Source organism: Phoca vitulina, unplaced genomic scaffold (assembly GCF_004348235.1).
Source record: "Phoca vitulina isolate PV1807 unplaced genomic scaffold, GSC_HSeal_1.0 scaffold26, whole genome shotgun sequence".
Taxonomy (NCBI): domain Eukaryota; kingdom Metazoa; phylum Chordata; class Mammalia; order Carnivora; family Phocidae; genus Phoca; species Phoca vitulina.
Genome location: NW_022589729.1, coordinates 18,855,262 through 18,882,865, shown reverse-complemented (window position 1 = coordinate 18,882,865; position 27,604 = coordinate 18,855,262). Strand labels below are relative to the sequence as shown.

Here is a 27,604-nt window from a genome sequence, read left to right as displayed (position 1 = left end):
GTTTGCAAGAGCCCGCAGCCTCCCGACAAAAGATCCTAATCAGTGATGGCTGCGGGGGTGGGGGTGGGGCCTGGGGCTGGCTCTCCCCTGCCCCACCCTTGCCTTCCTGTGGGCTCCCGTCGTCCTGCCCCTACTGTATGGTCCGGTGGTCAGGGCTGACGTCCCACAGGCCACCACTGCCTTCGCCCTACCGGGCCGCCTGGGCCGGCTAAGTGGTAGGCCAGACCTCCTTCTTTTCTTCCTTGAAGCAACTCAGCCCCTGCGGCCCATCTTTCCACCTCCGTGTGCTCAGACCCCTCCTTCCCGTCGCGACGCTCCACAGCATTCCACCAGCCCTTCGGTCTCCAGAGCAAATCATCAGCACCATGCATTGGTCACAGACTGGTTGGTCCTGTGCTGGGCGCCAGGACACCCAGATGCATGTGTCCGCCTTCACCTTCCAGGAGCTCAGGCCTGCGGGCAGAGAGGGCCTTTCTTTACCCAGATTTTGGTCAAGCACCCATTGCGTGCCAGGCACTGTGTTGGGCCCTGAGGATGGGGCAGTGAATAAACCAGCAACGTCCCTGCTGTCATAGAGCGTAGAGAGACGGTCACCCAAATAACCACAAGGCACATCGAGGGGTCAGCAGTGTGATAAAGCAAAATCAAGCAGGGTCAGGGGAGATGTGATGGCCTGGGGTGGAGGCTCTCTGATAAGATCAGGGGGGAGCAGTGACTTGTGAGGGGGAACCATGTGGACCCCCAAGGACAGAGCATTCCAGCAAAGGCCCTGAAGGGCGTGTGTGTGTGTGTGTGTGTGTGTGTGTGTGTGTGTGTGAGCAAGGAGGAGGCAGGCTGGGGCACCGAGGCCCAGCGGGCTGGTGAGGTCGCCGGGGAGCACGGAGGAAGCAAGGATGCCCCACTCCAGTTCAGATCCATTCGCTCAGATCTGCTGGTGGTGGGGCCAGGCAACTCCGCAGTTTTGAAAAAGGTCCCCAGATGACCGTAATGTGTAGCCAGGGTTGTGAACCACTCATGTGGCGTCTTGTGGGGCATGAAGGGGTGAAGCTCTGGGTTTCATTGTGAAATGGGAAGTCACTGATCTCTGTTTTCCGAGGTTCAGGGAGGCCCCGTGAGGAGGGTGCTGTGAGAGGGGGAGGGGAAGGATACCCCCCCCCTACAGGCCCAAGGAGGGAGCCCAGAGCAAAAGGAGGAGGGAGGAGCCTCTTTCCCGCGGGTGCTGTGAGGTGGGGGCTACCATCACATTTCCCGGGTAAGGCGGCTGAGGCTTTGGGGTGAGCCTGGCCACACTGAGAGTAAGCGGGCTGGTCAGAATTTGAACCCAGATCTGCCCACGGGCGCAGCAGCACGCTCTGTGCCACACCACCTGCCTCCCAGGTAGATGTGGGCGGCTAGCACGGAGGCTTCCCCTCACTCGTCTGCACGGAGGATACACTTCTGGGATCCTGGGCACTGGGAGCAGCACCCTCGCCCTCCGGCCACCTACAAGCATAGGTGACCAGAGGCACCAGAGGGTTAGCCGACAGTCACTGTCCCCCCGACCCCACCACGCACCCCCTGCCGTCCCCCAGCTCCTCCTCCGGACCCTGTGGACCTCCCACCATCCACCAGCTGAAAGGGCAGCGTAGGACCCCGGCCGAGTCCTGCTCCTGTGCTCTGGCGTGCTTTCTGGTGCTCGGAGCTGGGCTCCAGGGAGGGTCCCGCCCTCCTCGGACACCTCCCCATCAGCCCTTTCTCCTCTCCCTCCCTCCCTTCTTCGGACCTCTCTCTGCCCTTTTCCCTCTACCACCCCCTCTTCCTGCCCCTGCCCTCCTTCCTCTTCCTGGTGGTGGTGGGGAGGGGGGACTTATACCTGGGGAGCAGCCATCAGCCCTGGCCTCCTCCCTCAGGAACAAGATTCTGCAGCCTCCCCGAGCCTCCAACCCCTGAGAAGTTCTCTGGGTGCCAAGTGTCATCCTGTCTCTCGCCCTCATGGGTTTTCTGGTGAGGCCAACACAGGCATGGGGCGCTGTGGCCGCGGCTGCGTGGGCAGGCAGGGTTCAGCCGGAGCGTGGCATACGCGTGGCTCTGCCCTCCGGGCTGCAGTCAGCGCTCCTCCCTGCTTGGAGCTTCCAGCCTCATCTTCCTGACTCCTCCCTCCCTCATTCCTTATTCATCTGAGGGCTCCTGACTCTGTGCCAGGCTGTTTCCAGTACCTGGGATACAAACTTGACCCTGACTTAGACCCTACTCGGGGGAGCTCAGAGTCTCAGAGTCAGTTAGGATGTGGTCTTGGCTTCCTCTCATGAGATCTCAGTTACTTGGGGGAAGGGGAGTTGTCTTTTAGTCCTTTTAAAATTTACCGAGATCTTTTTTTTTTCTTTTACATTTCAGAGACGACGAAACCTTTTTATGCCATCCACCTTTTCCCTGGAGGAGGAGTCTGCTGGGCCCTGGGTTCTCGAGGAGGAGTCTCGCACCCCAGGGCTCCAAAACACATGGACCTGGATTCAAATCCCAGCTCTGCTGCTGGCAAGCTGGGTCACCTTGGGCATGTTCCTTAACCTCTCTGTGTCTCAGTTTCCTTCTCTGTAAAACAGAGATAGCAGCAACACCCTTTTTCTCAGGATTGCGAGGATTCATGCAAGTGGTTGGGCACCGAGTGCTCGTTAAACGGTAGGATGGATGCACTGCACACACACAGCCCCTTCTCCCAGAGGAGGAATTCCAGCTCCCTCCTCCCCCCAGGGATCCCAGTCCTGGCATTAAAACTGGCCACTTTTTCTTTTCTTGCTTTCTTGACCCTTGATAAGATCTCAGTCATTAGTAAGAATGTATTAAGCACATTGTACCTAAAAGATTTTGCAAGACTTTTAGAAGCTGACCTCAACCAGCGTTTTGTCTCCATGGAGATTTAAATGTAGCTGGGCAAGTCATCATGGAAGAGAGTCTACAATAAAAGCATTGCGTCAAGGTGTCACTCAAAGCGGGTCAGCTGCCTTGGGAGGTAGTGAGTGCTCTGTCTCTAGAAACACTGGGGCAGACGCCGGGGCAGCACCCACTGGGAGTCCCAGGCACACGCCCTGTCTCTGCTAAGTCTGAGCAGCTTACAGAGGAAGGCGCCATCTTGGGGTCGGCCCGATCTGTACCTGGTCTGACTTGTATTCTATGGGGCTCCACTTTGCCAGGCGGGGCAGCAAGGGATGGCCCACAGGTGAGAAGCATTGCTCAGAGTAGCTGAGGAAAACGTGGCCCACGGTGCTTGGAATTCCTATCAGAGAGGGGGCTGTGTGTGTGCAGTGCATCCATCCTACCGTGGCCCACAAACCCCCTTCCCCCCTGGATTCCAGGAGGCTGGGCCACCCTCCCAGTGAAGTCACTCACTCTACCACAAGACTACCTTGGCCTTTCAAGACCAGGGAGTGACTCTGGGGTGTGGGTAATGAACAAACCTGGGATTCCAGGAGCTGGAGCTGATGAGTGGGAGCATTGCCTTGGAAAGAGGGGATGGGCCCAGGGGTTCGGGGCCAGTACCATTTCCTGCTGTGGGCACCTGCCTTGAGAGGTTATCCTCAGCCACCTGTGATTGTGCACCTCTGGCCAAGAGTCCAACTTGGTAATGGAGTTGACCGCCCAGCTCCACCCTACGAGGCAATGGGGAAGGCTGGGGTGGACGAGCAATGGAGCAGTGCGGTGTGGAGGTCAACGGCCTGGCTGCCTCCACTTGGATCCTGCTACACCACTTCTGGTTGTGGGACCACATCACGTGGCTGCTCCGGGCCTCAGTTTCCCCATCTGTAAAATAGGCGGATCGTAGGATTAATGTGGAGATGAATGAGTTAACACATGGAAAGCACTCAGAATGTAGTGGCCACGTAGAAAGCTCCACATAAGTGTTGCATAAGTATTAGCCTTGTTATCTGTCTCCCAGAATGGCGACAGGCATCCTCGTCCCTCTGTTTTCACTGAGACTGCTGTGACCAGAGGTCAGAGGTTTCTCACTAGAGGGAGGAAGGGTTGTGTGGGGGCACAGGAATGAATAAAACCCCTTCTGTCCGTGGGGAACACCCGTCCTCCCAAACTGCCATCAGCGTTTGAGAACTCCCATGTCCCTTATCCTAACACATCTCTGTGTTACGCAAAGTGCTGTAAGCTTAACAAACTACCTAAATTTAAAAAATACTTTAACAGACAGTTATTAAAAATCTCCTTGGCCCAAGCAAGTCTGTGAAACACTAAAGATTTGGAAATAAGTAAAGTGCTCTCTCCTCAAGGAACTCCCATCTGGTCAGGGAAAGATAAGGCGATTGCATAAATTACAATAATGGCTTCGAAGTGGGCTTGGTCATCCGCCCCTCATACATGCCCCTGTGATAAGCCCAGAGGCCTTGCCCCTGTCAGCCTCCCCGCCCTCCCCTTCCTCAGCCCCTGCAGTACCTGTGAGTTTTGCAAGCCTCATAGAGTTGCACCTGCACCCTCAGTTCAGCTGGTGGTTGTGAATAAAAATGAATTAACATAAAAATGAAACACCTGATATATCAGGAAACTGCTGGAATCCCCTCTTCCCCAGTTCCTCCTTCCCTTCCCGGCAGCAGGGAGCCACCCGCACCCCATGCTACCCCTGCCTTGAGCTCAGACTTCTTTAGGCTTAAGTGCCCATTTACAGTCACAAGGTAAAGCCAGTCTTGTTTCTAGGTGCTTCCAGAACGTACTCCCTCCGCCCCCGCCCCCAGGATGCTCAGAGGAACGTGGCCCTGGGTGCAGAGGGGCTCCAACAAGCCATCGACTGTCCTACTGTCATCTCCCCCTCAAGGTTCCCAAGCCCTTTGTACCCCAGCTCTGACCCTCCCAAGGGCAAGGTTCCCAAGCCCTTTGTATCCCTTTGTACCCTAGCTCTGACCCTCCTTCTCTGGCTTGTATCTGACCATCCACGGCATGCTCTGCACTCTCGCTGCTGGGCCAAGGACCCACCTTGCCCTGAGGCGCTTCCTCCCTCAAGCCTTTGCACCCCCAGAGTGCATCTGTCCCTGTTCCCTCTGTCTGGACTTCTTCCACCTCCTCAGTAGCTCCAGCTCAGTCAGACTCACTGGGCCTTGGGCAGGTGCCTTCCCCTTGCTGGGACTCAGTGCTCCAGTCCCTATCATGAAGGGGGGCCCCAGATGCCCTGGAGCATCCTCCCCGCTCCAGATTTTCACTTTAGTGTTTTGTAAGAGTCATTTCCCTCTCTCCTCCTTTCAAGCTTGCCTCAAACTCTCCTCTTCCAGGAAGCCTTCCTTAATCAACTCCTTGAACACTTTTCATGTGCTCAGTTCTGGTGGCGCCAGGTTGGGCTATATCCATGCTGATGCCAGGACTTAGGGGGTTTCAGCCCCTCATAAGCTCTGTCGCCCGAAAGGTCACCCAAATACACACAACCTGAGTAAAAACGGAGCTTAGTATGGAAATGTGACCTCTAGGTAAGCCCTCCAACACCCCCCACCTCCAACCAGTCCTACCCCCAAGCCCAACTATCTAGAAAGTCTAACAGCCTGTAATTTTTTTTTTTTTAAGATTTTATTCATTTGAGAGAAAGAAAGCATGCACGAGAGGGGAGGGGCAGAGGAAGAGGGAGAAGCAGGCTCTCCTCAGAGCAGGGAGCCCGATGCGGGGCTCCATCCCAGGACCCTGGGATCATGACCTGAGCCGAAGGCAGATGCTTAACGACTGAGCCACCCAGGCACCCCTCCCAGCCTATATTCAGTACTCGGTTCCCAGTGTCTGTCAGGTCTCTTTCCAGGGTTCAGATCCTCAACTCCCCGGGGGGTCTTCAGTGTGATCTCCCCCAGATGTGCCACCCCACTCCAACTGCTTTGTTAAGGGCATGACACCAGTTGGTGACCAAGTAATCCCTTGGCAACGATGGTGGCACTTCCATGCCCAGAAGCCCATTTTGCTCTGACAACATCCTGTGAGGTAGACAGGGCAGGCACGATGACCCCATTCCATGGATGTGGAAACTGAGGCCCTAGAGGTTTAACACCTTGCACACATGGTCAGTTAAATGACAGAGCAAGGCCTCTCACCAGGTACGCCCACCTGCCTCACTGCCCTCTGAACTGCTTTGCTTGCCAGCCAGGATTTTAATTCATCCCAGCGTGGAGCTGTTGAGCCCTTGGCTCCTAATACTGGCAAGAGAGCCAGAATAAGCAGATTTGACCTCTAATCTGACTCACCCAGCTGGTTCAGAACGCAGCCACTCCTCACCTTCCCTCGTCCACAGCTGCTCTGGGCCCCCTCTCTGCACCCCTCCTTCTCCTCCCCCGGCCCTCCCACTAGCTCTGGGAGCCCTGGGGTGGGCGTGGGTGGGGTCCCAGGAGGATGTGAGCCTAAGGACAGGCGGGATGTTTTCCCTACTCCACATTGTTCGGCCCGTGCCCATTGTGTGGGCCGAGAGCTGGACGTCACCAAGTCGCCTGGCAGGCTTTCAGCAGAGCTGGGGAATATTTCCGGAGGGAACTGACCCGTTAGGAATGACTGAAGCTTCTCAAAAGCCTTGGCATTTCTTTGGATCAGCCAGACTGGGGGAGCTGAGGCAAGGAAGACTAGATGACTCCCTGTTCCTGGCCCACCTGCCGTTTGCCAAGAGGGCTTTGTCCCACAGAGCGAGGGGTTTGGGAATGTCAAGTGGAGGGGAAATGGGGTGGCGGGGGGGGGGTAGGGGTGGACACGGAGGTTTGCACAGAGGCGGAGCCAAATTGAATGGTTATTTTGTTTACATCACCTGGCTCCAACTTGGAGTTCCCACACCTGAGGATGGGAGCCCATCTAGACAACTTTGAAAAGCCTCACTGAGCTCACCCCACAGGAAATGCAAGGTCAGAAATGTGTTAAAGCAGCTCAGGGTTTGGATGAGTAATGCTGGGTGTCCACTCCCAGGGAAGGCATTTGTTAATGCATCCCTCTCTCTACCGCGGGGCTGGGTGTGCTCCAGAGGGGACCTGGTGCCCGCAGCTATGTATCCAGGTCCCCTCACGGTTTGAGCTAATCCTCACAGCAAGACCAATGGGCAGGGGCGCCTGGGTGGCTCAGTTGTTAGGCGTCCGCCTTACGCTCAGGTCATGGTCCCAGGGTCCTGGGATCGAGCCCCGCATCGGGCTCCCTGCTCAGCAGGGAGTCTGCTTCTCCCTCTCCCTCTGCCGGCCACTCTCCCTGCTTGTGCTCTCTCGCTCTGTCAAATAAATACATAAAATCTTAAAAAAAAAAAGAGAGATCAATGGCAGGCATAGTAACCCACTTCTTATAGATGAGGAAATGGAGTCTCGCAAAGGTTAAGGAATTAGTTCCAACCCCCCCCCCAACACACACACAGAGCTATTTCTTGGCAGAGCTGAGATTTGAACCCATGTCTGTGATACTGCGAAGTCCATGTTCTATAGCAGGATTTCTCATTCACATGCCTAAGAATTGGCTGCAGAGGGGCGCCTGGGTGGCTCAGATGGTTAAGCGTCTGCCTTCGGCTCAGGTCATGATCCCAGGGTCCTGGGATCGAGCCCCGCATCGGGCTCCTGGCTCAGCGAGGAGCCTGCTTCTCCCTCTCCCTCTGCCTCTCTCCTGGCTCATGCTCTCTCTCTCTCTCTCTGTATCTCTGTGTCTCAAATGAATAAATAAAATCTTAAGAAAAAAAAAAGAATTGGCTGGGGTGCTAGCTAAGAATGCAGAGTTCTGGACCCTGTCCCCACACTACCCCCATCCCACCATCCCCCATTCTCATTCAATAAAGCAGGGTTGGGTGGCAGGAATCTGCATTTTGCCAAATAACACAAGTGATTCTGAAGTGGTTGGGCCACAGGCTGAGAAACATTGCCTTGGGGTCTGGGCTCCATTCTATGACTTTAGCCAAAGGGAGCCCCAACCTGGTCTGGAAACGTGGGTGCAGCCCCAGGCCCCTGCCAAGACCTCAAGGGGTGCCCTCTCACCTCACACGTCCCTTGCCTGAGCAGTGAAACCCAGGAGAGGCAGCCTGGAACCTAAGAAGACAACCAATCTGCAGCCTAGAAAAGTCTCCCATTACCCACAAGAGGAACCCGCGTGACAGACTCAGGGATAAAGTGGTCTTCATTCATCCCCGCGGTGTTTGTGGACCCCTGCCATGGGTAAAAGCTTGGCACAGACCCCTCGGAGATCCTGGATGACAAGGGGTACAGTTTTCTCGGAGCTGGGTGCAAGCAGGAACTTCCTGCTTTAGAATTATTTGGGGTTTTGGGACGCCTGGGTGGCTCAGTCCGTTAAGCTGCTGCCTTCCGCTCAGGTCATGATGCTGGGATCCCATGGTCCTGGAATGGAGCCTCACAACTGGCTTGCTGCTCAGCAGGAAGCCTGCTTCTCTCTCTGTCCGCCGTTCCCCCTGCTTGTGTTCTCTCTCTCTCTCTCTGACAAATAAATAAATAAAATCTTAAAAAAAAAAAAAAAAAGAATTATTTGGGCTTTGCTAAGAATTCAGAGTCCTGAGCCCCAACGCAGATCTCCATAGTCAGAAGCTCTGGGGGGTAAACTCTAGGGATCTGCATCTAAAACACACTCCCCAGGCAATTCTGAAGCAAATAGAGGTTTGGGAAGTTGCGCTTAGAGTGTCTGGAAGGCAAGGAACTCCTGAGGCATGGGGACCCCAGGAAGGCCCCGCAGCCACAGCAGGGGCTGGAAGCCCCGGGTGCAGCTGTGGGTGAGCGGAAGGAGTGTCACACTCGGTGTGTGCAGATCTGGGTTTGAATCCTGGGCAAGGGATAACCTCCCTGAGCTCAAGTCCTCACAGGCCAGATGAGGTTCATCTAGACCACCTCCCCACGTTGCTGTGACGACCCAGGGAGCATGCTGTGGGCACTGAATGGGCAGCAGCAGGTGTGTGGTAGAAGAAGCTTATTCTAGGTTCTAGGCGATGCCAACAGAAGGCTCCTGGCAGCATCCAGGATCCAGTAGGCACAGACCCACTTCATTCCACTGGGGAGCCAAGAACTGGGTTGGGTGTGGGGGTTTGGAATTCAGAACTGTGACTCTGGACTCTGAGGGAGTGGCCTGGGGCATCCTGGGAGGGTCAGGGCTCAGGCTGTGGCCCACAGGACTCCGAAGCCCCAGTCAGGCCTGGAGGGCCGTTGCCACCACTCCCCTCCCCTGTCCGTCTGTCCACTCCCCCGTCCGTCCATTCTCAAGCCCCTTCACTCCACTTCAGGAGGTCATACCAAAAGCATGGGCTCTGAGGGTCAGCTTGAGCCCTTCCCCATTCTACCCTTACTGTTCCTCATCTTGTTTCCCTGCTGTTGTCCCCGCTGAGCTGGGGGGCCTCACTGTTCCCCCTCTCCTCCCCACCACCCTCAGGCAACTCCAAGGACCCTCTCCTCTCTTCCTTGACCCTCACACCCTCTTTAGAGGCTCCATTCCCCACCTACCCCGCAAGGAACCCAGGGGCCATCCTCAGGCCCGTAGCCAGCTCCTTCCTGGGGAAGGATCTGCTAAGCCAATTCATAGCCAGGAGGTGAACTAGGCATACCCAGGCCTTCCCCGGGAATATGTGCACTTCACAAGAAGCTGCAAATAAGAAGCACAGTCAGCCTGGGGGAGGGCCTCTCCCCTGGCAGTTTAGCCTTGTGGTTAGGGGCACAGGCTCTGGAGCTGGAGGGTTCAAATCCTGGCTAGACCATCCACTAGCCAAGCGACCTGGGCCACCTGCTTTGCCTCTCCATGTCTCAGTTTCCTTGTGTGCAAAACAGAGATGTCGTCAATGTACCCATTTCCTTAACACAGGGAAAGCACTCAGAACACATCGGGCACATACTAAGGTCTAGGTAAACATTAGCCAGTAGTGCTTATTAATGGAAGGATTTTGAACACCGGGCTTCATAGGTAACTGCCCATGTCTGCCCGGGGCCGCATGCCTGCCGCATCCAGCCTTAGCCCTGGTGCTGTCGTCAGAGAGTTGTGCTGCAAAGGATGCCAGCGTCCAGGCTCTCAGGCTGGGACTCATCCTCTCGGGCAATCTCCTTGGGAATAAGGATGAGAGCGACAGTGGCTGGATGAGGGGCGAGTCTGTAAGAGTATCCCTTAAGCCAGGGCATAAATGGAGAGGAAAGGAACTTGACCTCCACCCTCTGCCATTTCCTTTAAGTTCAGCTCCCCTGTGAACTGGGGGCGGAGCTTGGTGTGAGAGATGTGGGGCGCAGGGGACTGTTGGTGAATCACTGGGTCTGTGCATTCTGGGAAATTGGGAACGAGCGGGATTCTCCGGCGGCAGGTTTCTTCTGCATGAATCTGCAAAATGGCAAGAAGACTCAAGTCCTCCAGGCAAGGAGATGGGCAGTGGGGCCCGGTCACTCCTCCTGCTCCCATCTCCTCCCCTCTGGCCAGTGTCCCTCCAGGAAGGGGCGGGCAGGAAGACTGGAAGGTTCCTGGAGTGGGCAAGTCTCTGCCCCAAATGTCACCTCCTCTCGCAGCTGCACTTTCTCCAAGGACATGAGAAAAGGGCCTCCTCCCCCGCCTCCTGCAGACCCGTCATCCTGGGAGAGCCCCTTCTCCTCACATGGGACCACAACGGCTTGGTCCAGGACCCACCGTTGGCATGGAAGCTGCAGGCCTATCTGAGAATGCGGCTCACGAGGAGGGGAGCTCGGACTGCAGCCAGATCGGGCAGAACACCGAGTTCACACCCCAGAAACTCTGATACACAGAAAGGAGACACCAAAGTCAAGGGGGGACTGCAGCCGACAGCACCTCCCTTAGCACCTCCGTGGTGCAGAAGGCGGAAGGAGCCACGAGGGAGTAGCTGTGAGGCCCTGAACTTCCTGGCCCTCGGGTGAGTCAGGGGCTGGGCTACACCTGGGCACAGTGACTCGTAAGACAAAGGCCACACACGTGAAGAATGCAGTGCAGAGGGAGACAGTGGGTTACGGGGCACAGAGGAGGGCACCCCCGATTCTTTCTGGGAGGGGGGACACTTGAGCTGGATAGGCTGGGTCACGTTACTGAAGGACAGGGGAGAACAGCCAAGGGGACTTGCTCATGAGTCACAGATCCTGGGGGGGGGCGTGGGGAGCAATAGAGGAGGATGAAAATGCAGGCAGGGGCCTTGACAGGCCTATAGAAAGGGACTGAGTTTTATCCTGCAAACACTGCGGTGGAGGAACGTACATGACTTTGTCCTGATTATTGGAAGCCGTACATCTTTTTTTTTTTTTAAAGATTTTATTTATTTATTTGAGAGAGAATGAGAGACAGAGAGCACAAGAGGGAAGAGGGTCAGAGGGAGAAGCAGACCCCCCAGCTGAGCAGGGAGCCCGATGTGGGACTCGATCCCGGGACTCCAGGATCATGACCTGAGCCGAAGGCAGTTGCTTAATCAACTGAGCCACCCAGGCGCCCTGGAAGCCATACATCTTTATCATAAAAAACTGGGGGAGAAATAGCAAAAGGAGAAAGAAGAAAATTAAAATCACTCGGATGCCAACTACCCAGAAATAACCACTGTTAACATTTTGATGTTTTCCCTGCAGATTCTTTTTTATAAAGAGAACTTTAAAAAGAAGATATGTTTGATAAATATAATATGTAACATACAGGCATATTAATTATAGCGAAATGCATAGTTCATATTAAAAGATTATGTTATATTAGAACATCTTCTGAATTCAGAGAATATAGATTAACATACAAGTTGTTTTATAATAATTTATTTTTTTAAAGATTATTTATTTATTATCTGACAGAGAGCACAAGCAGGGGGAGAAGCAGACTCCCCACTGAGCAGGGAGCCCGACGTGGGGCTCGATCCCAGGACCCTGGGATCATGACCTGAGCCGAAGGCAGATGCTTAACGACTGAGCCACCCAGGCGCCCCATTTTATAATAATTTAGTATAATATGTGTGCTTTTTACTTTTAATTTTTTTGGTTTCTTTAAAGATTTTATTTTTAAGTCATCTCTACACCCAACGTAGGGCCAGAACTCATGACCCTGAGATCAAGGGTCACATGCTGCACCAAAACTGAGCCAGCCAGGTGCCCCTATGTGCGCTTTTAAAAAAACTAAATTGAGATTATACAAAGGGGGAGTTTTAAATTTTATTTATTTTTAATAGACAACACATCCACGTGCTCCATAATTCAAAAGGTCCAAGAGCGCATATAGTGAAAATGTCCCTTTCACCCCATCCCCCCCCAGCTGGCTCCCCTCCTTGGAGTCAGTGAATGTTGTAAACTTCCAGGGACTTTGTGCACAGACAGGATAAGCACATCTTACCTTCTCCCCGTTACACAAGTGTCACACGAGTGTCAGGCACTCACTCTGCATCCCCCAGCTTTTACTAAATATATTTTGATACTATTTCCTATCAATATATAAAGAGTTTTCTCATTTTTTATGACTATATAATATTCCATGATATGGATGTATCTAATTTCTGCCTCTTCTTAGTCATTCGGGTGGCCCGCAGTCTTCTGCCTACACGAACAGTGCTGCAATAAATAACTTTGGACACGCGTCATTTTGCATAAGAACACCTCTATCCCGGGATAAGCTCCTAGAAGTGCGATGATGATGACCATGATGATGAAGGGATCGCAGGTCAGGGGTCAGGTACAGTCATAAGTGTTGATGGCTGATGCCAAATAGCCCTCTGCAGAGGGGACACCAATTGCTTTAAAATGTCCCTCTTTGGGGGCGCCTGGGTGGCTCAGTCGTTGGGCATCTGCCTTCGGCTCAAGTCGTGATCCCAGGGTCCTGGGATCGAACCCCGCATTGGGATCCCTGCTCGGCGGGAAGCCTGCTTCTCCCTCTCTCACTCCCCCTGCTTGTGTTCCCTCTCTCACTGTGTTTCTCTCTGTCAAATAAATAAATAAAATCTTTTTTTTTTAAATGTCCCTCTTTGGATGTAAATGACGGATGAAAGCAGGTGTGAACTTGGAAGGCAAGAAGGCTGGACCTGCTGCGGGCAGGGGGGCAGGAAGGGCGGTCCAGGAGGCTCTGCCATTGAGCAGGAGAAACCCACCCGGGACTAAACCATGGGTCAGAACCGCCCAACAAAGACGGTGGATGGAGCTGGAGCTGCGGCTCCAACACGTTCTGGACAGAGATACGAGTGGGCATTCGGAAGTGAGTGTGTGGAGGTCTGTGATGGGGCGATGGGGTGACGGGGTGATGGGGTGGGTGGGGAAGCCCCATCTGTCTTGAAGGGACAAGTAGGATAAAAACAGCCAAACAGAAGGAAAGAGCCCCTCAGATTTCAGGAACCTCCAGTTCCCAAACTGTCGAGATATTTATGAGCATGAAACTGAATTTGGTTCATTCTCCTGTGTTCTGACAAACATAAACACAGACACATTAAGAAGGAATTGAAGGGGCACCTGGCTGGCTCAGTCAGTGGAGCATGCGACTCTTGATCTCAGGGTCGTTGGTTCGAGCCCCATATTGGGCATAGAGATTACTTTAAAAAAAATAAAAATAAAAACAAAACCAAAAGAAAGAGGGAATTGAAGATATCCATTTCAAGACAGACTACTGGCCACACGTTTGTCATCCCTCCTGTGACCCCCGCTAAACTGACAATAAAGCAATGAAGAAAAGTACACTCTCCTAATGAGGAAGAGAACAGGAGGGAGGCCAGCACTGATGAACATTTTCGGCGAGTAGATAGCGGTGGACATGGAGAAGAGTGGTCCCCGATGAAGAGGGAGGACAGAGTGGGAGGCGGCTGGGAAGGCCCCACATCATCCCAGCAGAACCACAGCGGGGCTCAGGCCTCAGAGAGACCACAGGGTTGGACCGCGTAGAGGAGGCTGGAGGTGGTGCTGTGGCTGACGAGAGAAGGATTGGCCAACAGCGTAGGGACAGCAGATCCCTAAACAACACATGGGGCAGCCAGGGATCCATCCCCAATCAGAAGGTTCAACGACCCCAAAGAAGGGGCTGCCACCTCCGTTACTTGGAGTCCCCCACCCCTCGTGACCCAGGCTCCCTTCCCAAAGGAAATGAAGTCTGCCAACTGACCAGTCCAGTCTCACTCTTAAATATGGAAAGACAAAGACCGTCAGACATTTGACAAAAGCTTCTGGTGTGAAAAGGAAACAAAGGTAAGTACATAGGGGCAGGGACAATGCTCCACAAGAAAGAGAAGTAACTTCAGACACAGAAGATACAAGAAAACTTTCCATAACGGATAAGTATTTTCAGGGTGATTTAAGGGGGTGTTGCATCCCCAGACAAGGACAGGATCCTATGAAAGAAACAACCAGAAAATAGTGTGAGTGGGGTGCCTGGATGGTGCAGCTGGTTAAGTGTCCGACTCTTGATTTCGGCTCAGGTCACGATCTCAGGGTCATGAGATCAAGCCCTGCATCCAGCTCTGTGCTGGGTGTGGAGTCTGCTTGAGATTCCCTCTCTCCCTCTCCTTCTGCCCCTTCCACTTCCTCCCCTCCCCCTCACGCTGCCTCTCTCTCTAAAAAAAAAAAAAAGAAAGAAAGAAAATAGTGTGAGCAACCAGAAATTAAAGATAGGACTATAGAAATAAATATTTCAGTAAAAGGTGTTGGAAGGTAGAGAATTAGAGAATCATTATGATAAAAGTCTATCCAGAAAAAAAAGTACAAAGAAAATGTAATGGAAGAAATTCTCAAATAAGAAAACAAAATAATTCCCCAAAGCCAAAGAGCAGAATTTTCAAATGCAAAGGGGACACCAAGAATCACAAGTGAATGAGAGACCCACACATAAGCACTGTCATGGTGAACTTTTAACATAGCAATGGTAAACACAAGATTCTAAGATATCCCTAGAGGGGAAAAATTTACCTCTAAAAATATAAGAATCAGGGGCACCTGGCTGGCTCAGTAGGTGGAGCATGCGACTCTTGATCTCGGGGTTGTGAGTTCGAGCCCCACATTGGGTGTAGGGATTACTTAAAAATAAAATCTTAAAACGAACCATAAGAGACTCAATCTCAGGAAACAAACTGAGGAGTGGAGTGGAGTGGAGGGGGTTGGGAGGGATGGGGTGGCTGGGTGATGGACATTGGGGAGGGTATGTGCTATGGTGAGTGCTGTGAAGTGTGTAAGACTGATGAATCATAGACCTGTGCCCCTGAAACAAATAATACATAATATGTTAATTTAAAAATGTAAAAAGGAATAAAATAAAATAAAATCTTAGGAAAAAAAAAAGAATCAGACTGGCCTCAGGATTCCCATTAGCTAAGGCTAGAACAATGCCTTTGACATTGTGTGAAAAAAGCAATTTTTATTTTATTTTTTTAAAAAGACTTTTTATTTATTTGAGAGAGCGAGAGAGCATGAGCAGGGGGAAGGGCAGGCAGAGGGAGAGAGAGAAGCAGGCTTCCTGCTGAGCAGGGGGCCCACACGGATGGGCTTGATCCCAGGACTCTGGAATCATGACCTGAGCCGAAGGCAGATGCTTAACCTACTGAGCCGCCCAGGCGCCCCGAAAAAAGCAATTTTTAATGCGACGTCTATATCCATCCAAATTATGATTCAAGTGTGAGGGCGGAGCCATGACACTTTCAGAAATGAGGGACTCAGAAAATCCAGGTACCATAAGCCCCCTCTTAAGAAATTACTTGAAGATGGGGTGTGGGGAAAATGATAGCGTAAACAAAGAAGAAAAAGAGAGGGAGGGAAAGAAGGAGGGAGGGAGGGAGAGAAGGAGGAAGGAAGGGGAAAACAGTGGGACCAGGCCAGGGCATCTGTGACAGGAAGAAGTCCCAGGCGGACAGCTATGTGACAGAAAAGCACCTCACTCAAGGACACCTGCCTGGCTCATCAGAAAAGTATGCGACTCTTGATCTCAGGGTTGTGAGTTCAAGCCCCATGTTGGGCATAAAGATTACTAAATCAATAAATAAACAAACAAACAAAAAAGCAACTTGTCCAAATTAGAGCATAAGAGAGAGGTCCCTGTGTGGGGGGTCCTTAGGGAAAAGGGGGACCTCATAAACCAAATACTCGATAGGCTGAAAAGTTGGAACACAAACTTGAAATGATAATGTCAAGTCAAGAGAAGAAGAGAGTCAATCAAACTCTAGGATAAACTAAAACAAATAAAAGGAAAGGTAATTATAAGACATCGCTGGTTCAGCCACAAACAATTTTTACATTGTCACAAATGTAAATGATTTATTGGACTTAAACTTTTAGAACAAACCTATAGGCAAAGCATGAAGACCTAATTATGGTTAGAAAGCTAGAACATAATGTTAGCAATCTTGAGCATTTCAAGGAAATGTTCAGAAGACAGAAGTTGGGAAGGAGAGCCCAAGGGAAAGGTAGGAGTGAGGGTAGGCTTAGCCTACAAAATAGTGCGTCCAAACTAGCAAGAGCTGACAGGATGAGAAATAAAGATATAAATATGTTACCTGAAACAGCAAACATAATCAACAGATTTATTTTCATTTTATTGAGAGGAACTGAATAAAAACAGCTCTCTTAACCATGTTGGGAGGAGAGTGGGAAGAGGGCTGTACGGATGATGTATGTGAACTAAATCCCCATCCTCCCCAGTTAAATCAATAGAGGATGTCTAAAATGGAGAAATCCAGAAACAGCAGCATAAGCATATTATTTAGAGACATGGAAGTCACTCCCAGAATAACAGAGGTAGAAGTGGTTGCCTCTGAGGGGGGAGACTAGGGGAGAGAAGGAATGAGGTGGGGCTGTTCACCATGGGCTCCTCTGTTCAACCTTAGTTCTAACCGAGTGCAGGAAGTACTTGGATATAAACATTTAATTGTATCACAAGGTAGACAAGAAGGCAGGCGGTGGGAGCTCATGCACCTTCACGTGAGAGCTGGAGGCCAGATTCAAAGGAATTAGACACCCGCGTCATGAAATACCTTGCAGGTAGGACTGAAAAGCAACCAGGATAAACGATGAGGACATTGGAGATGAGAGAATGTTCTGATTTTCACAAAGACACAGAAGGTATTTCTGGAAACAACGGACCAAATGGCTCAATATAGAATCCTGGCAAAATTCTAGCACAGATTATTAAACAGATGGCTTGGGAGTGTTTTGGGATTTATTTATTTATTTATACTCCGCCTTGTTCCAGAAAGAAGGACTTGTAGAGGCTTACAGAGAGGCGTACAGTACAACAAGATAAAAAATAATTTTCTGTGAGAAAAGATTCTTAAAAAGTTAACCATAGAGTTGCTATGTGCCCCAGCCAATCCACTGTAGGTATATGCCTGAGAGAACTGAAGCACGTTCACATGAAAACTTGTGCATGAATTCAGCATTATTCATGATAGCCAAAAAGTGGAAACCCAAATGTCCATCGACAGATGAACGGAAAAGCAAAATGTGGTACATCCATCGGATGAAATTTCTTGTTCAGCTATAAAAAGGGGTGAAGTACTGAGGTGTGTCACAACATGGAGGAACCTTGGAAACATGCTAAATGAAGGAAGCCAGACCTAAAAGGCCACATATGATATGATTCCATGTCTATGAATTGTCCAGAATAAGGAAATCTATAAGGAAAGAAGGTAGACAGTGGTTGCCAAAGGCTGAGAAGAGGGGGATGGGGACGTGACTACTAATGGGGATAGAGTTTCTTGTAGGGGTGATGAAAATGTTCTGGAATTAGGTGGTGGTGATGATCACACAATCTTGTGAATATACTAAAAACTGCAGACTCATACACTCTGTTTTTTTTTTTTTAAAGATTTTATTTATTTATTTGACAGAGACAGACACAGCAAGAGAGGGAACACAAGCAGGGGGAGTGCGAGAGGGAGAAGAGGCCTCCCGTTGAGCAGGGAGCCCGATGCGGGGCTCGATCCCAGGACCCTGGGATCATGACCTGAGCCGAAGGCAGACGCTTAATGACTGAGCCACCCAGGCGCCCCAACACTCTGTTTTTTTAAATTAATTTATTTAACTAATCTTCTACATCCAACGTGGGGCTCGAACTCACAACCCCAAGATCAAGAGTCACATGCTCTTATAACTGAGCCAGCCAGGCGCCTCTGAATCATACACTTTAAAAGAGTGAATTTTATGGTATTGGGATTATATCTCAACTAAAAAAGGGAGGGATGAGTAAAGGAGAGTAAAAGGACAGAAAATAAAGAGGAACCAAGTCAGCATGCGATACATATACTATATAATTCTGTACAGGTGATAAAGGTGGACCATGACTTTGGCCATGAGCTTTCCAGCAGTTTCTATCAGCTTGGAAAGAGTGCTAATTAAATGATTCCCAGCATCCACAAGATAAAAAAGAACTGGATGTTCAGGAGAATCATAGCTTTTCTTGGTACCGATGCCCAAGAGGAATCTCTCCTGTGCCTCTTCCTATAGGGGTCCATTGGCAACAACATCCCCACCATAACTGCAGGGACATATCGTAGGGTCATTCAAACAAGGCATAAAGCCCCAACAGAATTCAATAAGGGCACTTTAATGCAGGGCGTAAGTGGTATGCCAGGGTATGCGATCAGTTCTCCAGGAGTAAAACATAGATTCTCTGGAGCAGTGGTTTCCAACCTTGGCTGTACATTAGAAAACCCTGGGGAGCTTTTGCAAAACACCAATACAGGACTCCATCAACCAGAGAGTCTGACTTTCTTTAGCCTCCAGGTGATTCTAATATATAGCCTGGTCTGAGAATTACTAATAGGTGAATTGTACATCCCTCACGAAATCCTTCATGAATATTATTTCTTGCCTCAGAGTTTATTCGTTAGTTCAAGCTTCTAGCAATGAAACATTAAATTCATGTACTAATATTTCCTGAATGTCTGCTGTGAACTAGGCAGGTGCTGTGCCGAGTGCCTGAGACAGAAGGATTAATGTGTGACCCACTCTCTAACCTCAGGGCGCTGACAGCCGATCCGCATTAAGGACACTCCAGCTGGTGATCACAAGGAAGTGTGGTAAGTGGAGATGGAGGGAACACAGGCAGGCGCCTCAGGTAGCAATGGGGGGTGGGGGAGCTCCCGGCTGGATGACTAGCTCACCTGAGCTCCGAATGAAAGGTTAATTAGGAGGGTGGAGAACGGTGCATTGTGTTCAATATTTTTCTCAATGAGTTGGATGACGATTAGTGACCATCCACCATCCATTAGGAATGTGAGGGGCCATTAATCTGGGACAGCTGGAGGAATAGCCCTTCGGCGGCATGGCTGAACTGGGATCCAAAGTGTGCTGGCAGGGAAGAGAAACCCAAATGGAAATTACATGAGGCTCAGGGTAGGGGAAGGCAACTAAGAAGTGTAGGCGGCACCGAACTCGGTGTTCTACCAGAGGCTCAAGTGTGCTCTCATTTCTTCCCACCACAACGCTGTAAGGATGTGATATTTTGCATTTGAAGAGAATTGGGCTGACAATGTTGAGCCCTGAATTGACCGTCAAGTGCGGGGCCAGAACCTAGTGCTGGTCTGTCTTGCTCCTGATTCCACATTCTTCCCATTATTCCACGTATACCAAGTCCTATACTGCATAGGATTTCAATAAATCAACTGTGCCTAGACAAGACAGGAAGACTTAGTTCAATGGCAGTTCCAGGGGGCGGGGGGTGGGGGGGGAGGGACACCTGGGTGGCTCAGTCGGTTAAGTGTCTGCCTTCGACTCAGGTCATGATCCTAGGGTCCTGGGATCGAGCCCCACATCGGGCTCCCTGCTCAGCGGAGAGCCTGTTTGTCTCTCTCCTGCTCCCCCTGCTTGTGCTCTCTCTCTAACAAATAAATAAATAAAATCTTTTAAAAAAATAGCAGTTCCTGGGGGAAAATGTCACCAGCCTTGGGTGTGTAAGTAGGAGTTGAATGTGAGAGGCAGATGGTGTCATGGGGAGGATCCAGACTTTGGAGTGGGCTCAAAATTCAGCTTCGATACTTTCTAACTGTGTGACTTTGGGCAAGTTACTCTGCCTTCTTGAGCCGCAGTTTCCTCATCCATAAAAAAAGGATAATAATGCCTACCTCATAGGATCATCGTGAAGATTAAAGATAATGTAGGTACAGACAAGTAGAAGATATTTATAATACGTGTAACTGAGAAAAGACTCATATCTAGAATATAACAAAAACTCCTACATAATTTTTCTAAGGACAGACAACCCAATGTTAAAAGTAGGCAGAAGACTTGGGGTGCCTGGGTGGCTCAGTTGGTTAAGTGACCGACTCTTGATTTTAGCTCACATCATGATCTCAGGACCATGGGATCGAGCCCCACGTGGGGCTCTGCGCTGGGCATGGAGCCTGCTTAAGATTCTCTCTCTCCTCTAGAGGGGGGGTGGAGGGGGGTGGGAGGATGGGTTAGCCTGGTGATGGGTATTAAAGAGGGCACGTTCTGCATGGAGCACTGGGTGTTATGCACAAACAATGAATCATGGAACACTATATCAAAAACTAATGATGTAATGTATGGTGATTAACATAACAATAAAATTTTTTTTTAAAATTCTCTCTCTCCCCCTCTCACTTTGACCCTCCCCACCCCAGCGCTCTCTCACTCTTTCTCTAAAATAAATACATAAATCTTTAAAAAAAAAAGTAGGTAGAAAACTTGAAAGGGCATTTCACAAAAGAAGTTGAGCAAGTGGCCAATAAGTACATAAAAAAAATACTGAACAGTATCTGTTATTAGAGAAACGCAGATGAAAACCCCTAAGAAACTAGTGTCCTCCCAACATGAGGGTTAAAATGAACATAACTGGTGACAAGGATGCGGAGCAACTGGAACTCTGGAGGAGAGTATGCTGGTACAATCCCTTTGGATAACTGTTTGGCAACATCTCCTAAAGCTAAACCAATCCTATGGCCTCGCAACTTCACTTTTGGGCATATCCTCAATAGAATGAATGCTTATGTCCCCCAAAAGATAAGTACATGAATGTCCACAGCAGCTTTATTTATAATAGCTCCAAACTGGAAACAACCTGAATGTCCATCAATAGCAGATGGGCTAAATAAATTGTGTGTGTATAAATTTGTATGCAATAAAATTGCATGCAAATAAATTGTGTCTATGTATACGGTGGGATACTGCATAGCAATGAAGAATTATGAACTTACATTCTCACAGACATAATATTAAACAAGCACACTACCATTTCCGGGGTGGGTGCTGGAAATATTCTGTATCTTGATCTGGGTGGTGGTCACCTGGGTATGTACACATATAAAAATTCAATTTGTTCACTTAAGACTTGTGCATTTTAGTCTATGTAAGTTTAACCCCAATAAAAAAAAAAAGTAAACAAGGGGTACCTGGCTGACTTAGTTGGTAGAGCATGTGACTCTGGATCTCAGGGTCATGAGTTCGAGCCCCATGTTGGGCATAGAACTTACTTCAAAAAATATAAACGAAAAGTTATTGTAGGTCATGTGCTTAGCACAGAGTGGGCACTCAATAAAAAGCTGTCAGAGTTTCTAGAAAAGAGGAGGCAGCGAACCCATTGCATTCGGTGCTCCTTAGACCACTCGGGAGCACTGAGTGTAGCACTGAGAGACCCCATTTTTATGAAGGTCACTAACAGTCAGAGCATGACATGAATGGAGAAAAGCATGGCAAGGGGTCTGGAATACATGGTCAATGAAGGATGGCTGAAGGAAGTGGAGAGGATGCTGCTGGGGACAATGAAACTTGTCAAGGAAGAACATGAAGAATGTCTTCAAATAGTGAATGGCTCTCTATAGAATGGGAATTAGACTTTTCCTTTGTGGCTCTAAAGCAGTCATTTGCAAACTGTAGCTGCAGCTCAGTACCCTGGAGGGCTTACCAAAGATTATTGAGCCGCACCCCCAGAATTTCCGATCCAGCAGGTCTGGGGCAGAACTGAGAATCTGCGTTTCTTTCTTTTTTTTTTTTAAGATTTTATTTTTAAGTAATTTCACACCCAACATAGGGCTCTAACTTACAACCCCAAGATCAAGAGTCACATGCTCTATTGACTGAGCCAGCCAGGCACCCCTAGAGAATCTTTCTTTCTTTCTTTTTAGAGAGAGTGCGGGCAGGAGTGAGGGGTGGGGGGAGGGGCAGAGGGAAAGAGAGAGAGAGAGAGAAAATCAGCACAGAGCCTGACGCAGGGCTCGATTTCATGACTCTGAGATCATGACCTGAGCCTAGATCATGACCTGAGTCAAACTCAAGAGTCGGAGGCGCCCCGAGAATCTTCATTTCTAACAAGTTCCCAGGACATCCTGATGTTGCTGGTCCAGGGACATACTTTGCTAGCCACTGTACCAGTGTATAAACCAGGAGAGCAATTTGTGCTGTTGTTGTGAAGAAGGAGGAGGAGGAGGAGAATTTTATTGAGAACCTGGTGTACCAGCTTCTGCATTACACCCTGTCTACATTTTCTCACAGTAAGGGAGGTATTATTCTCCCCATTTTATTTTTATTTTAAGTAAGCTCTATTCCCCACGTGGGGCTTGAATTCACAACCCCGAGATCAAGAGTCTCATGCTCTAGCGACTGGGCCAGCCAGATGCCCCGATTCTCCCCATTTTAGAGAGGAGGAAACCAAGGCTCAGTTTTGCACACATCTCACAGCTTGACTCCAAGCCCAGGCATGCTGAAGGTGAGGCCGAGTGGCTCCCTGGGCAGTGCTGTAAATGGGATTCGGTTTCTGAGGGAAAGGCTAATTTCAGAGGGTCCTTCCAACCCTCACAGTTAGACTAGCTTCAGCTAGCACTGTTCAGCTCTAACACGTATTCAGTACCAGCTAAGTGCCAGGTATCATGCAGTATTCCCTCCAGGATGCATGTGGCCACTGGCCTCACTCTTAAGATGCTTCTGGGCCATCTCACCTGCTCCTGTCTCTCCCGTCCCTCTTGGCACCTGCAGTAACCACCCCCCACCCACGCAGGCTGATAACTCGGTTCATCCAGATAGTTGGCGAAGGAGACTTTTTGTGCACATACCCATCTCCGCCGTTGGCATTCATGCGGGGTAGGGTGGCCAGGTCATGTGGGTACAGTCCTTGGCACCAAGCTGTCTGCCACTCACCCCATACTGACCTCAGACCGAGCCTGCCAGTCCACTCTGCACACTCTGGCTAGGAAGGCGATGATGTGGGGGCTGTGAAGATAAAACCCAGAGGTAGGGGAGGGGCGGCCTCATTCCCCAGAATGGCCAGAGGAACTGCAGATGTGCTTCATGACCTTGAACTGGAGACTTCTTCTACTGTTCCTGCCTGGCTTCCTCAAAGTCTGAGAAACAGAGACCAGAGGGTCCTGGGGACCCAAAGCAGGCCCACGGTCACTGAGAGGATTCTGCCAAACATGAAATCAGGCCCAAGTCCAGGTGACCCCCTCTAGGCTGTGATCATCCAAACTTTTTTTTTTTTGTCCATGTTTTAATATCGAAGGTTTTCAATTCTAACAGAAATAGGAATGAAGAGAAAGTGTACCCGTGGTTCTGTGCACTAAGGAGTTTGGGCAGCTCAGATGCATATGTAAAAGGATGGTGGAGAGGTTACTTGGCTCTTACTTCACTCGCTGTTAGATCTGGTTTGCTTGCTCCTCAAGTATTTCCAGGATGTAGGCCACCCACTGATGGTCCAAGATGGGCCATTTATGGATTTCTCTCACTTCCAGGTGTAAGCAGGAGTCAGTAGGGTGCAAACAGCCCTCAGCAAGGAGCCAGTCCTGGCACTCAGTGAAGAACCAAGCCCATGGCCCTTCCTTGGAGGAGAGGCAGTACACAGATGATAAGCAATGATTTCGGATGGGGCCCCAAGGAGGGACCCTAGCAAGGTCAGGGGAAGCTTCCCAGAGGAGGCGACCTTTGAGGCAAATAAACAGATTTCAGTCAGCAAGAGCCTTGAGGACCCTTCACTCCCATAGATCTTCCCTGCCAATCTAGTCCGTCTTTCCTTATTTTTGGGTCTCCCCACTGCTTTCCAGAGCTAGTGAGGGACAGGGATAATTTCCTACCAATGTACACAGAAGGAAATCTGAGAGTGGCTAAAGGACCATCCAAGGTTTTGTCGTTAAAACTGAAGAATGACCACAGGGTGCCCAGCGAGGGCTAGACATTTGGATACTCGACACAGAAGAAATAGAGGACAGCCTCTATTTCCTCAGGGAACTTGTTATCATTGGGAGATAAGATATATAAAAGAAAAACCAAAAATAATTATAAAGGCAATGTGCAAATAATTCATTGCCCAGCTATTTATCCAGGACTCGCTATCTGCAAGGTATTCTGTGAGGCACCTGGATGGGGGTGGGGAGAGTTGGTAAATATAATATAATATGGTAAATATAGTCCCAGCCCTTAAGAACTCACCATTTAACCGACTGCGGGGGAGGCAGGGTGGCAGGAAGAGGAAGCTGGCCGTCCCTGGATATAACAGCTGACACTGAGGATTGTAGGGGGTAAGGAGTGGATCAGGGGTTTGCTGGTATTTGGGGGTCGGATAGGATTTTTCCAGAAAAGTTTCCTGAAGGTGATGATACTGGAAAATAGAGGAGACAAAGAAGAATAAGAGAGAATAAACGAAACCTTTTCCCATACTCATCCTTCCACACCCAGTCCAGTAAAGAAGCCTTCCCAGGCAAAACGAGATGCTCCCCGCTACAGGCTCTCAAAGCATCCCCATGACAGAAAGAACCTCATTGCTGCACTTGTTTCCCTGCCTGCTTGACCCAGCACAAGGGCCCTGCACGCCAGAAAGCAGGGAAGAAGGAAGGAAGGCAGGCTTTGACTCTAAGGAGGCTGGGTATTGTGTTCACAGTAGAGGGTCTCACTTTGTTTTTATTTACTTATTTTTACTTTCCACTCATTTATCAAACCATGACTTGCTTATAAGACACAAATCCTAAGCGTACATATGTTTGTACGTAAATGAATTTTTACATATGCTCATAGCTGTGTAACCAGCACCCAGATCAAACTACAGAATGCTTCTAGCACCCCAGACACTGTGGGATGCCTCACTGTACCAGGGTCCCTGCCATTGTGGCTGGAGGAGCTGAACCGGTAGGGTGATCTATCTAGGGAGTACCATCTAAGGAAATTATGAAAGAATTTCAGGCGATTGGGCTGAAGAAGCCAAGTGCTGGGGCGAGGTCATGTGCGTGAAGGACTAACATGCCCAGAGCAATCAGCCTAGTCCTGCGGGTGGCTGTGGGGAGCCACAGGGAGGGGCATTTCAGTTGAGCTCAAAACCCTTCCTTATAACTGGAGCTGACTCACATTGGAAGCAAACCCACAGGAAATGATAGGTAAGGTCCCCAACAGTAAGAGATATCAGTCAAGAACAGGACTGACAAGCATTTATCAGCAATTATGGGGCAGGAATGGGGTACTCGAGTTGGAGATTGTTCGTTCCAACTTTGAGCTTCTATGGTTCTAGAAGTCTGTAAGATTGGCAGAGAGGATCCAATCAAACGCTTGTCTGTGATTTGTTTTTGTTTTTGTTTTTCAGAAGATAACTTGTTACTGAATCACAAGTACTCTGCAGACTCACCATTACCACCACTGAATAAGTAATTGTTATTACCTCCCAACCCACTGAGCCAGAGAGACCCCATGCGACTCTGCTCCCAGGTGCCCAGAGTCTAGGGGGGATGGAGCAGGTGCACCCAGTACCTGCAAGAGAAGTTGGTTACCTGTCCTCATGCCGACTTGTCATGAGAGCACCCACCCTCCTACCTCCTCAGCCCCTTCAGCTCTGGTCCCCCCAGAGGGCCAGTGGCCATGATGTCATGGCTCCTGCCACTGCTAGAACACCTGAGCAGAGGTGACACGCTGGAACTTACTGCTCAGCCTCCAGGGACCAATGCAGGAGCCCTGGCTCCCTCAGAAGCTGGGCCACACAGGACTCACCAGGTCCATGGTCACCTGGGCGGAGGGACAGGCTGTGCCAATCGGAGGCTGCTCCAAGAACTACCAGTCTGGAGACTAAACCTCTCACCCCGCAACCCCACCCGGGTTTCTCCAGGAAAAAAAAAAAAAAAAAAAGGAATTTTCCTCAGAACTCTTTTTTACCCCCCTAGAGAACTATTTCGGAATTCCTTCTGGGATTCCTCCAGATCGCTGCCCTTTCCATCCCGCCTCCCCCTCCCCCCTCCCCACCAGGAAGAAGGAGAGAGATGGAGTCTACATCTTCCTCCTTCCTACACCTGTCCAGCGCTCAGATGAGATGCGGCAGGTGAAGACCAGCTCTCAGGCGGAGCTTAGCGTGAAGATGGGATGTTTCTAAGGTTTTCTGTCTAAAGTGCTTACCCTCTTGAGGTTCTAACGAAAGCCATGAATACTCTCCCAAGGAAAAAAAATGTATGTAGGTGATTTTGTCTTCTATTCCGGGGGAAGAAGGGGGCGCTGTCAGACCCTAGAAGTCCATCTGTGAAGCCCCTAAGTGCAGGGGGCTGTGCTCGGGGATTCCTCCACCTAAAGCCCAGGCCAGGTTGGATCTGGGGGGAAACCGGAGCTCCCCGAGCCTACGCGAAGCGCTGGAAGATCCCGCCCTCCAGCCTGTGTGAGCATCCAGGGCGTCTCGGGCTCAGTTCGCCCAGCTCTGCAATGGGGGCTCAGGCCCCGCCGCCCCCGGGGGGCCGTGCTAGGACGCCGGTGGGACGGGCAGCTGGAGAGGGGGTGGGAGCCGAGCGCGGCAGGCGGTCGGTCTCCCGCAGCCGGGGAGGGTGAGCGTGGGTTCGGGAAGCAGGGGGAGGCCGGCGCCCTGCCCGCACCAGGAGGGCGCGGGCCCCGACGCCGTGCCCGCCCCCCGCCGCCGCGCCCCCGCCGCTCCCCGGGCCCGAGGGCGGGGCCCCTCGCCGGGCCGCCCCTCCCCGCCCCTCCCTCCCGCCGCCGGCCTCCCCGGGCCCGGCCGGCCCTCCCGCGGGCGGCGCGGCACTCGGGCACCGGCGCGCGGAGCCAGCCGCCGCCAGCCCGCCAGCCCGCCAGCCGGGGCCATGGGCTGCGACGGCCGCGTGTCCGGGCTGCTCCGCCGCAACCTGCAGCCCACGCTCACCTACTGGAGCGTCTTCTTCAGCTTCGGCCTGTGCATCGCCTTCCTGGGGCCCACGCTGCTGGACCTGCGCTGCCAGACGCACAGCTCCCTGCCCCAGATCTCCTGGGTCTTCTTCTCGCAGCAGCTCTGCCTCCTGCTGGGCAGCGCCCTCGGGGGCGTCTTCAAGAGGACGTGAGTGCCCGGCCCGCCCGGAGCCCCGCAGCCCCCAGCCCCCACCCCCGCCGCTCCTCGGCACGGCCGCGCCGGCCCTTCCCTTCCCTTCCCTTCCTTTCCCTTCCCTTCCCTTCCTTTCCCTTCTTTTCCCTTCCTTCCCTTCCCTCCCCTTCCCGCCGCCGCGTCCCTGCCCCGGCGGGGCTGACGCTGCCCGGCGCCCCAGCCTCCAGGCAGGCGGCGACCCCCCCCCCCCCCGGCGCCGCCCGCCGCGCCCCGCCTTGGCTGAAGGGCTGCCTCCCTCCCCCACCCCAGCTCTCCCCGGAAAAGTCTCTCCAGAGACTGAAGGTGACTTCGGGATTATTTATTTGCCTTCGCTCGCCCGGGTGAGGGGCTAAAGCCGGCTCTCACCCTCTGCCCCGCCCGCGCGCCCCGGGGCCAGGGGTGACGGAGTTGGTGGCGGTGGGAGAGCCTCCCTCCTGCTCCGCGGCCCCAGGTCGGTCAGTAGCCCCAGCTGCCGGGG

At 51.2% G+C, this 27,604-nt stretch overlaps 1 protein-coding gene and 1 long non-coding RNA gene across 4 annotated transcripts in view; one reads left to right on the top strand and one right to left on the bottom strand.

The window, feature by feature from the left end:
* Window positions 1-101: 101 nt before the first annotated feature.
* LOC116643438 lies at window positions 102-27,020 on the bottom strand. 2 transcript variants are annotated; one of them, XR_004301558.1, is made up of 5 exons: window positions 26,932-27,020; window positions 24,246-24,414; window positions 22,877-23,739; window positions 3,432-3,774; window positions 102-453 (listed from the first exon to the last, which is right to left on the bottom strand). It is a non-coding gene; the product is annotated as an uncharacterized LOC116643438 (long non-coding RNA). The 2 variants fall into 2 exon arrangements; XR_004301559.1 differs by having other exon boundaries at window positions 22,973-23,739.
* The window catches only part of MFSD4A (major facilitator superfamily domain containing 4A), a 30,953-nt gene continuing 30,164 nt past the window's right edge, over window positions 26,816-27,604 (top strand). For both annotated transcript variants that reach the window (XM_032422212.1, XM_032422213.1), the window contains exon 1: window positions 26,816-27,102. In XM_032422212.1, coding sequence (XP_032278103.1) covers window positions 26,873-27,102 — 230 coding nt within the window. In that variant the 5' untranslated portion in view covers window positions 26,816-26,872. The remainder of the gene's footprint in view (window positions 27,103-27,604) is intronic.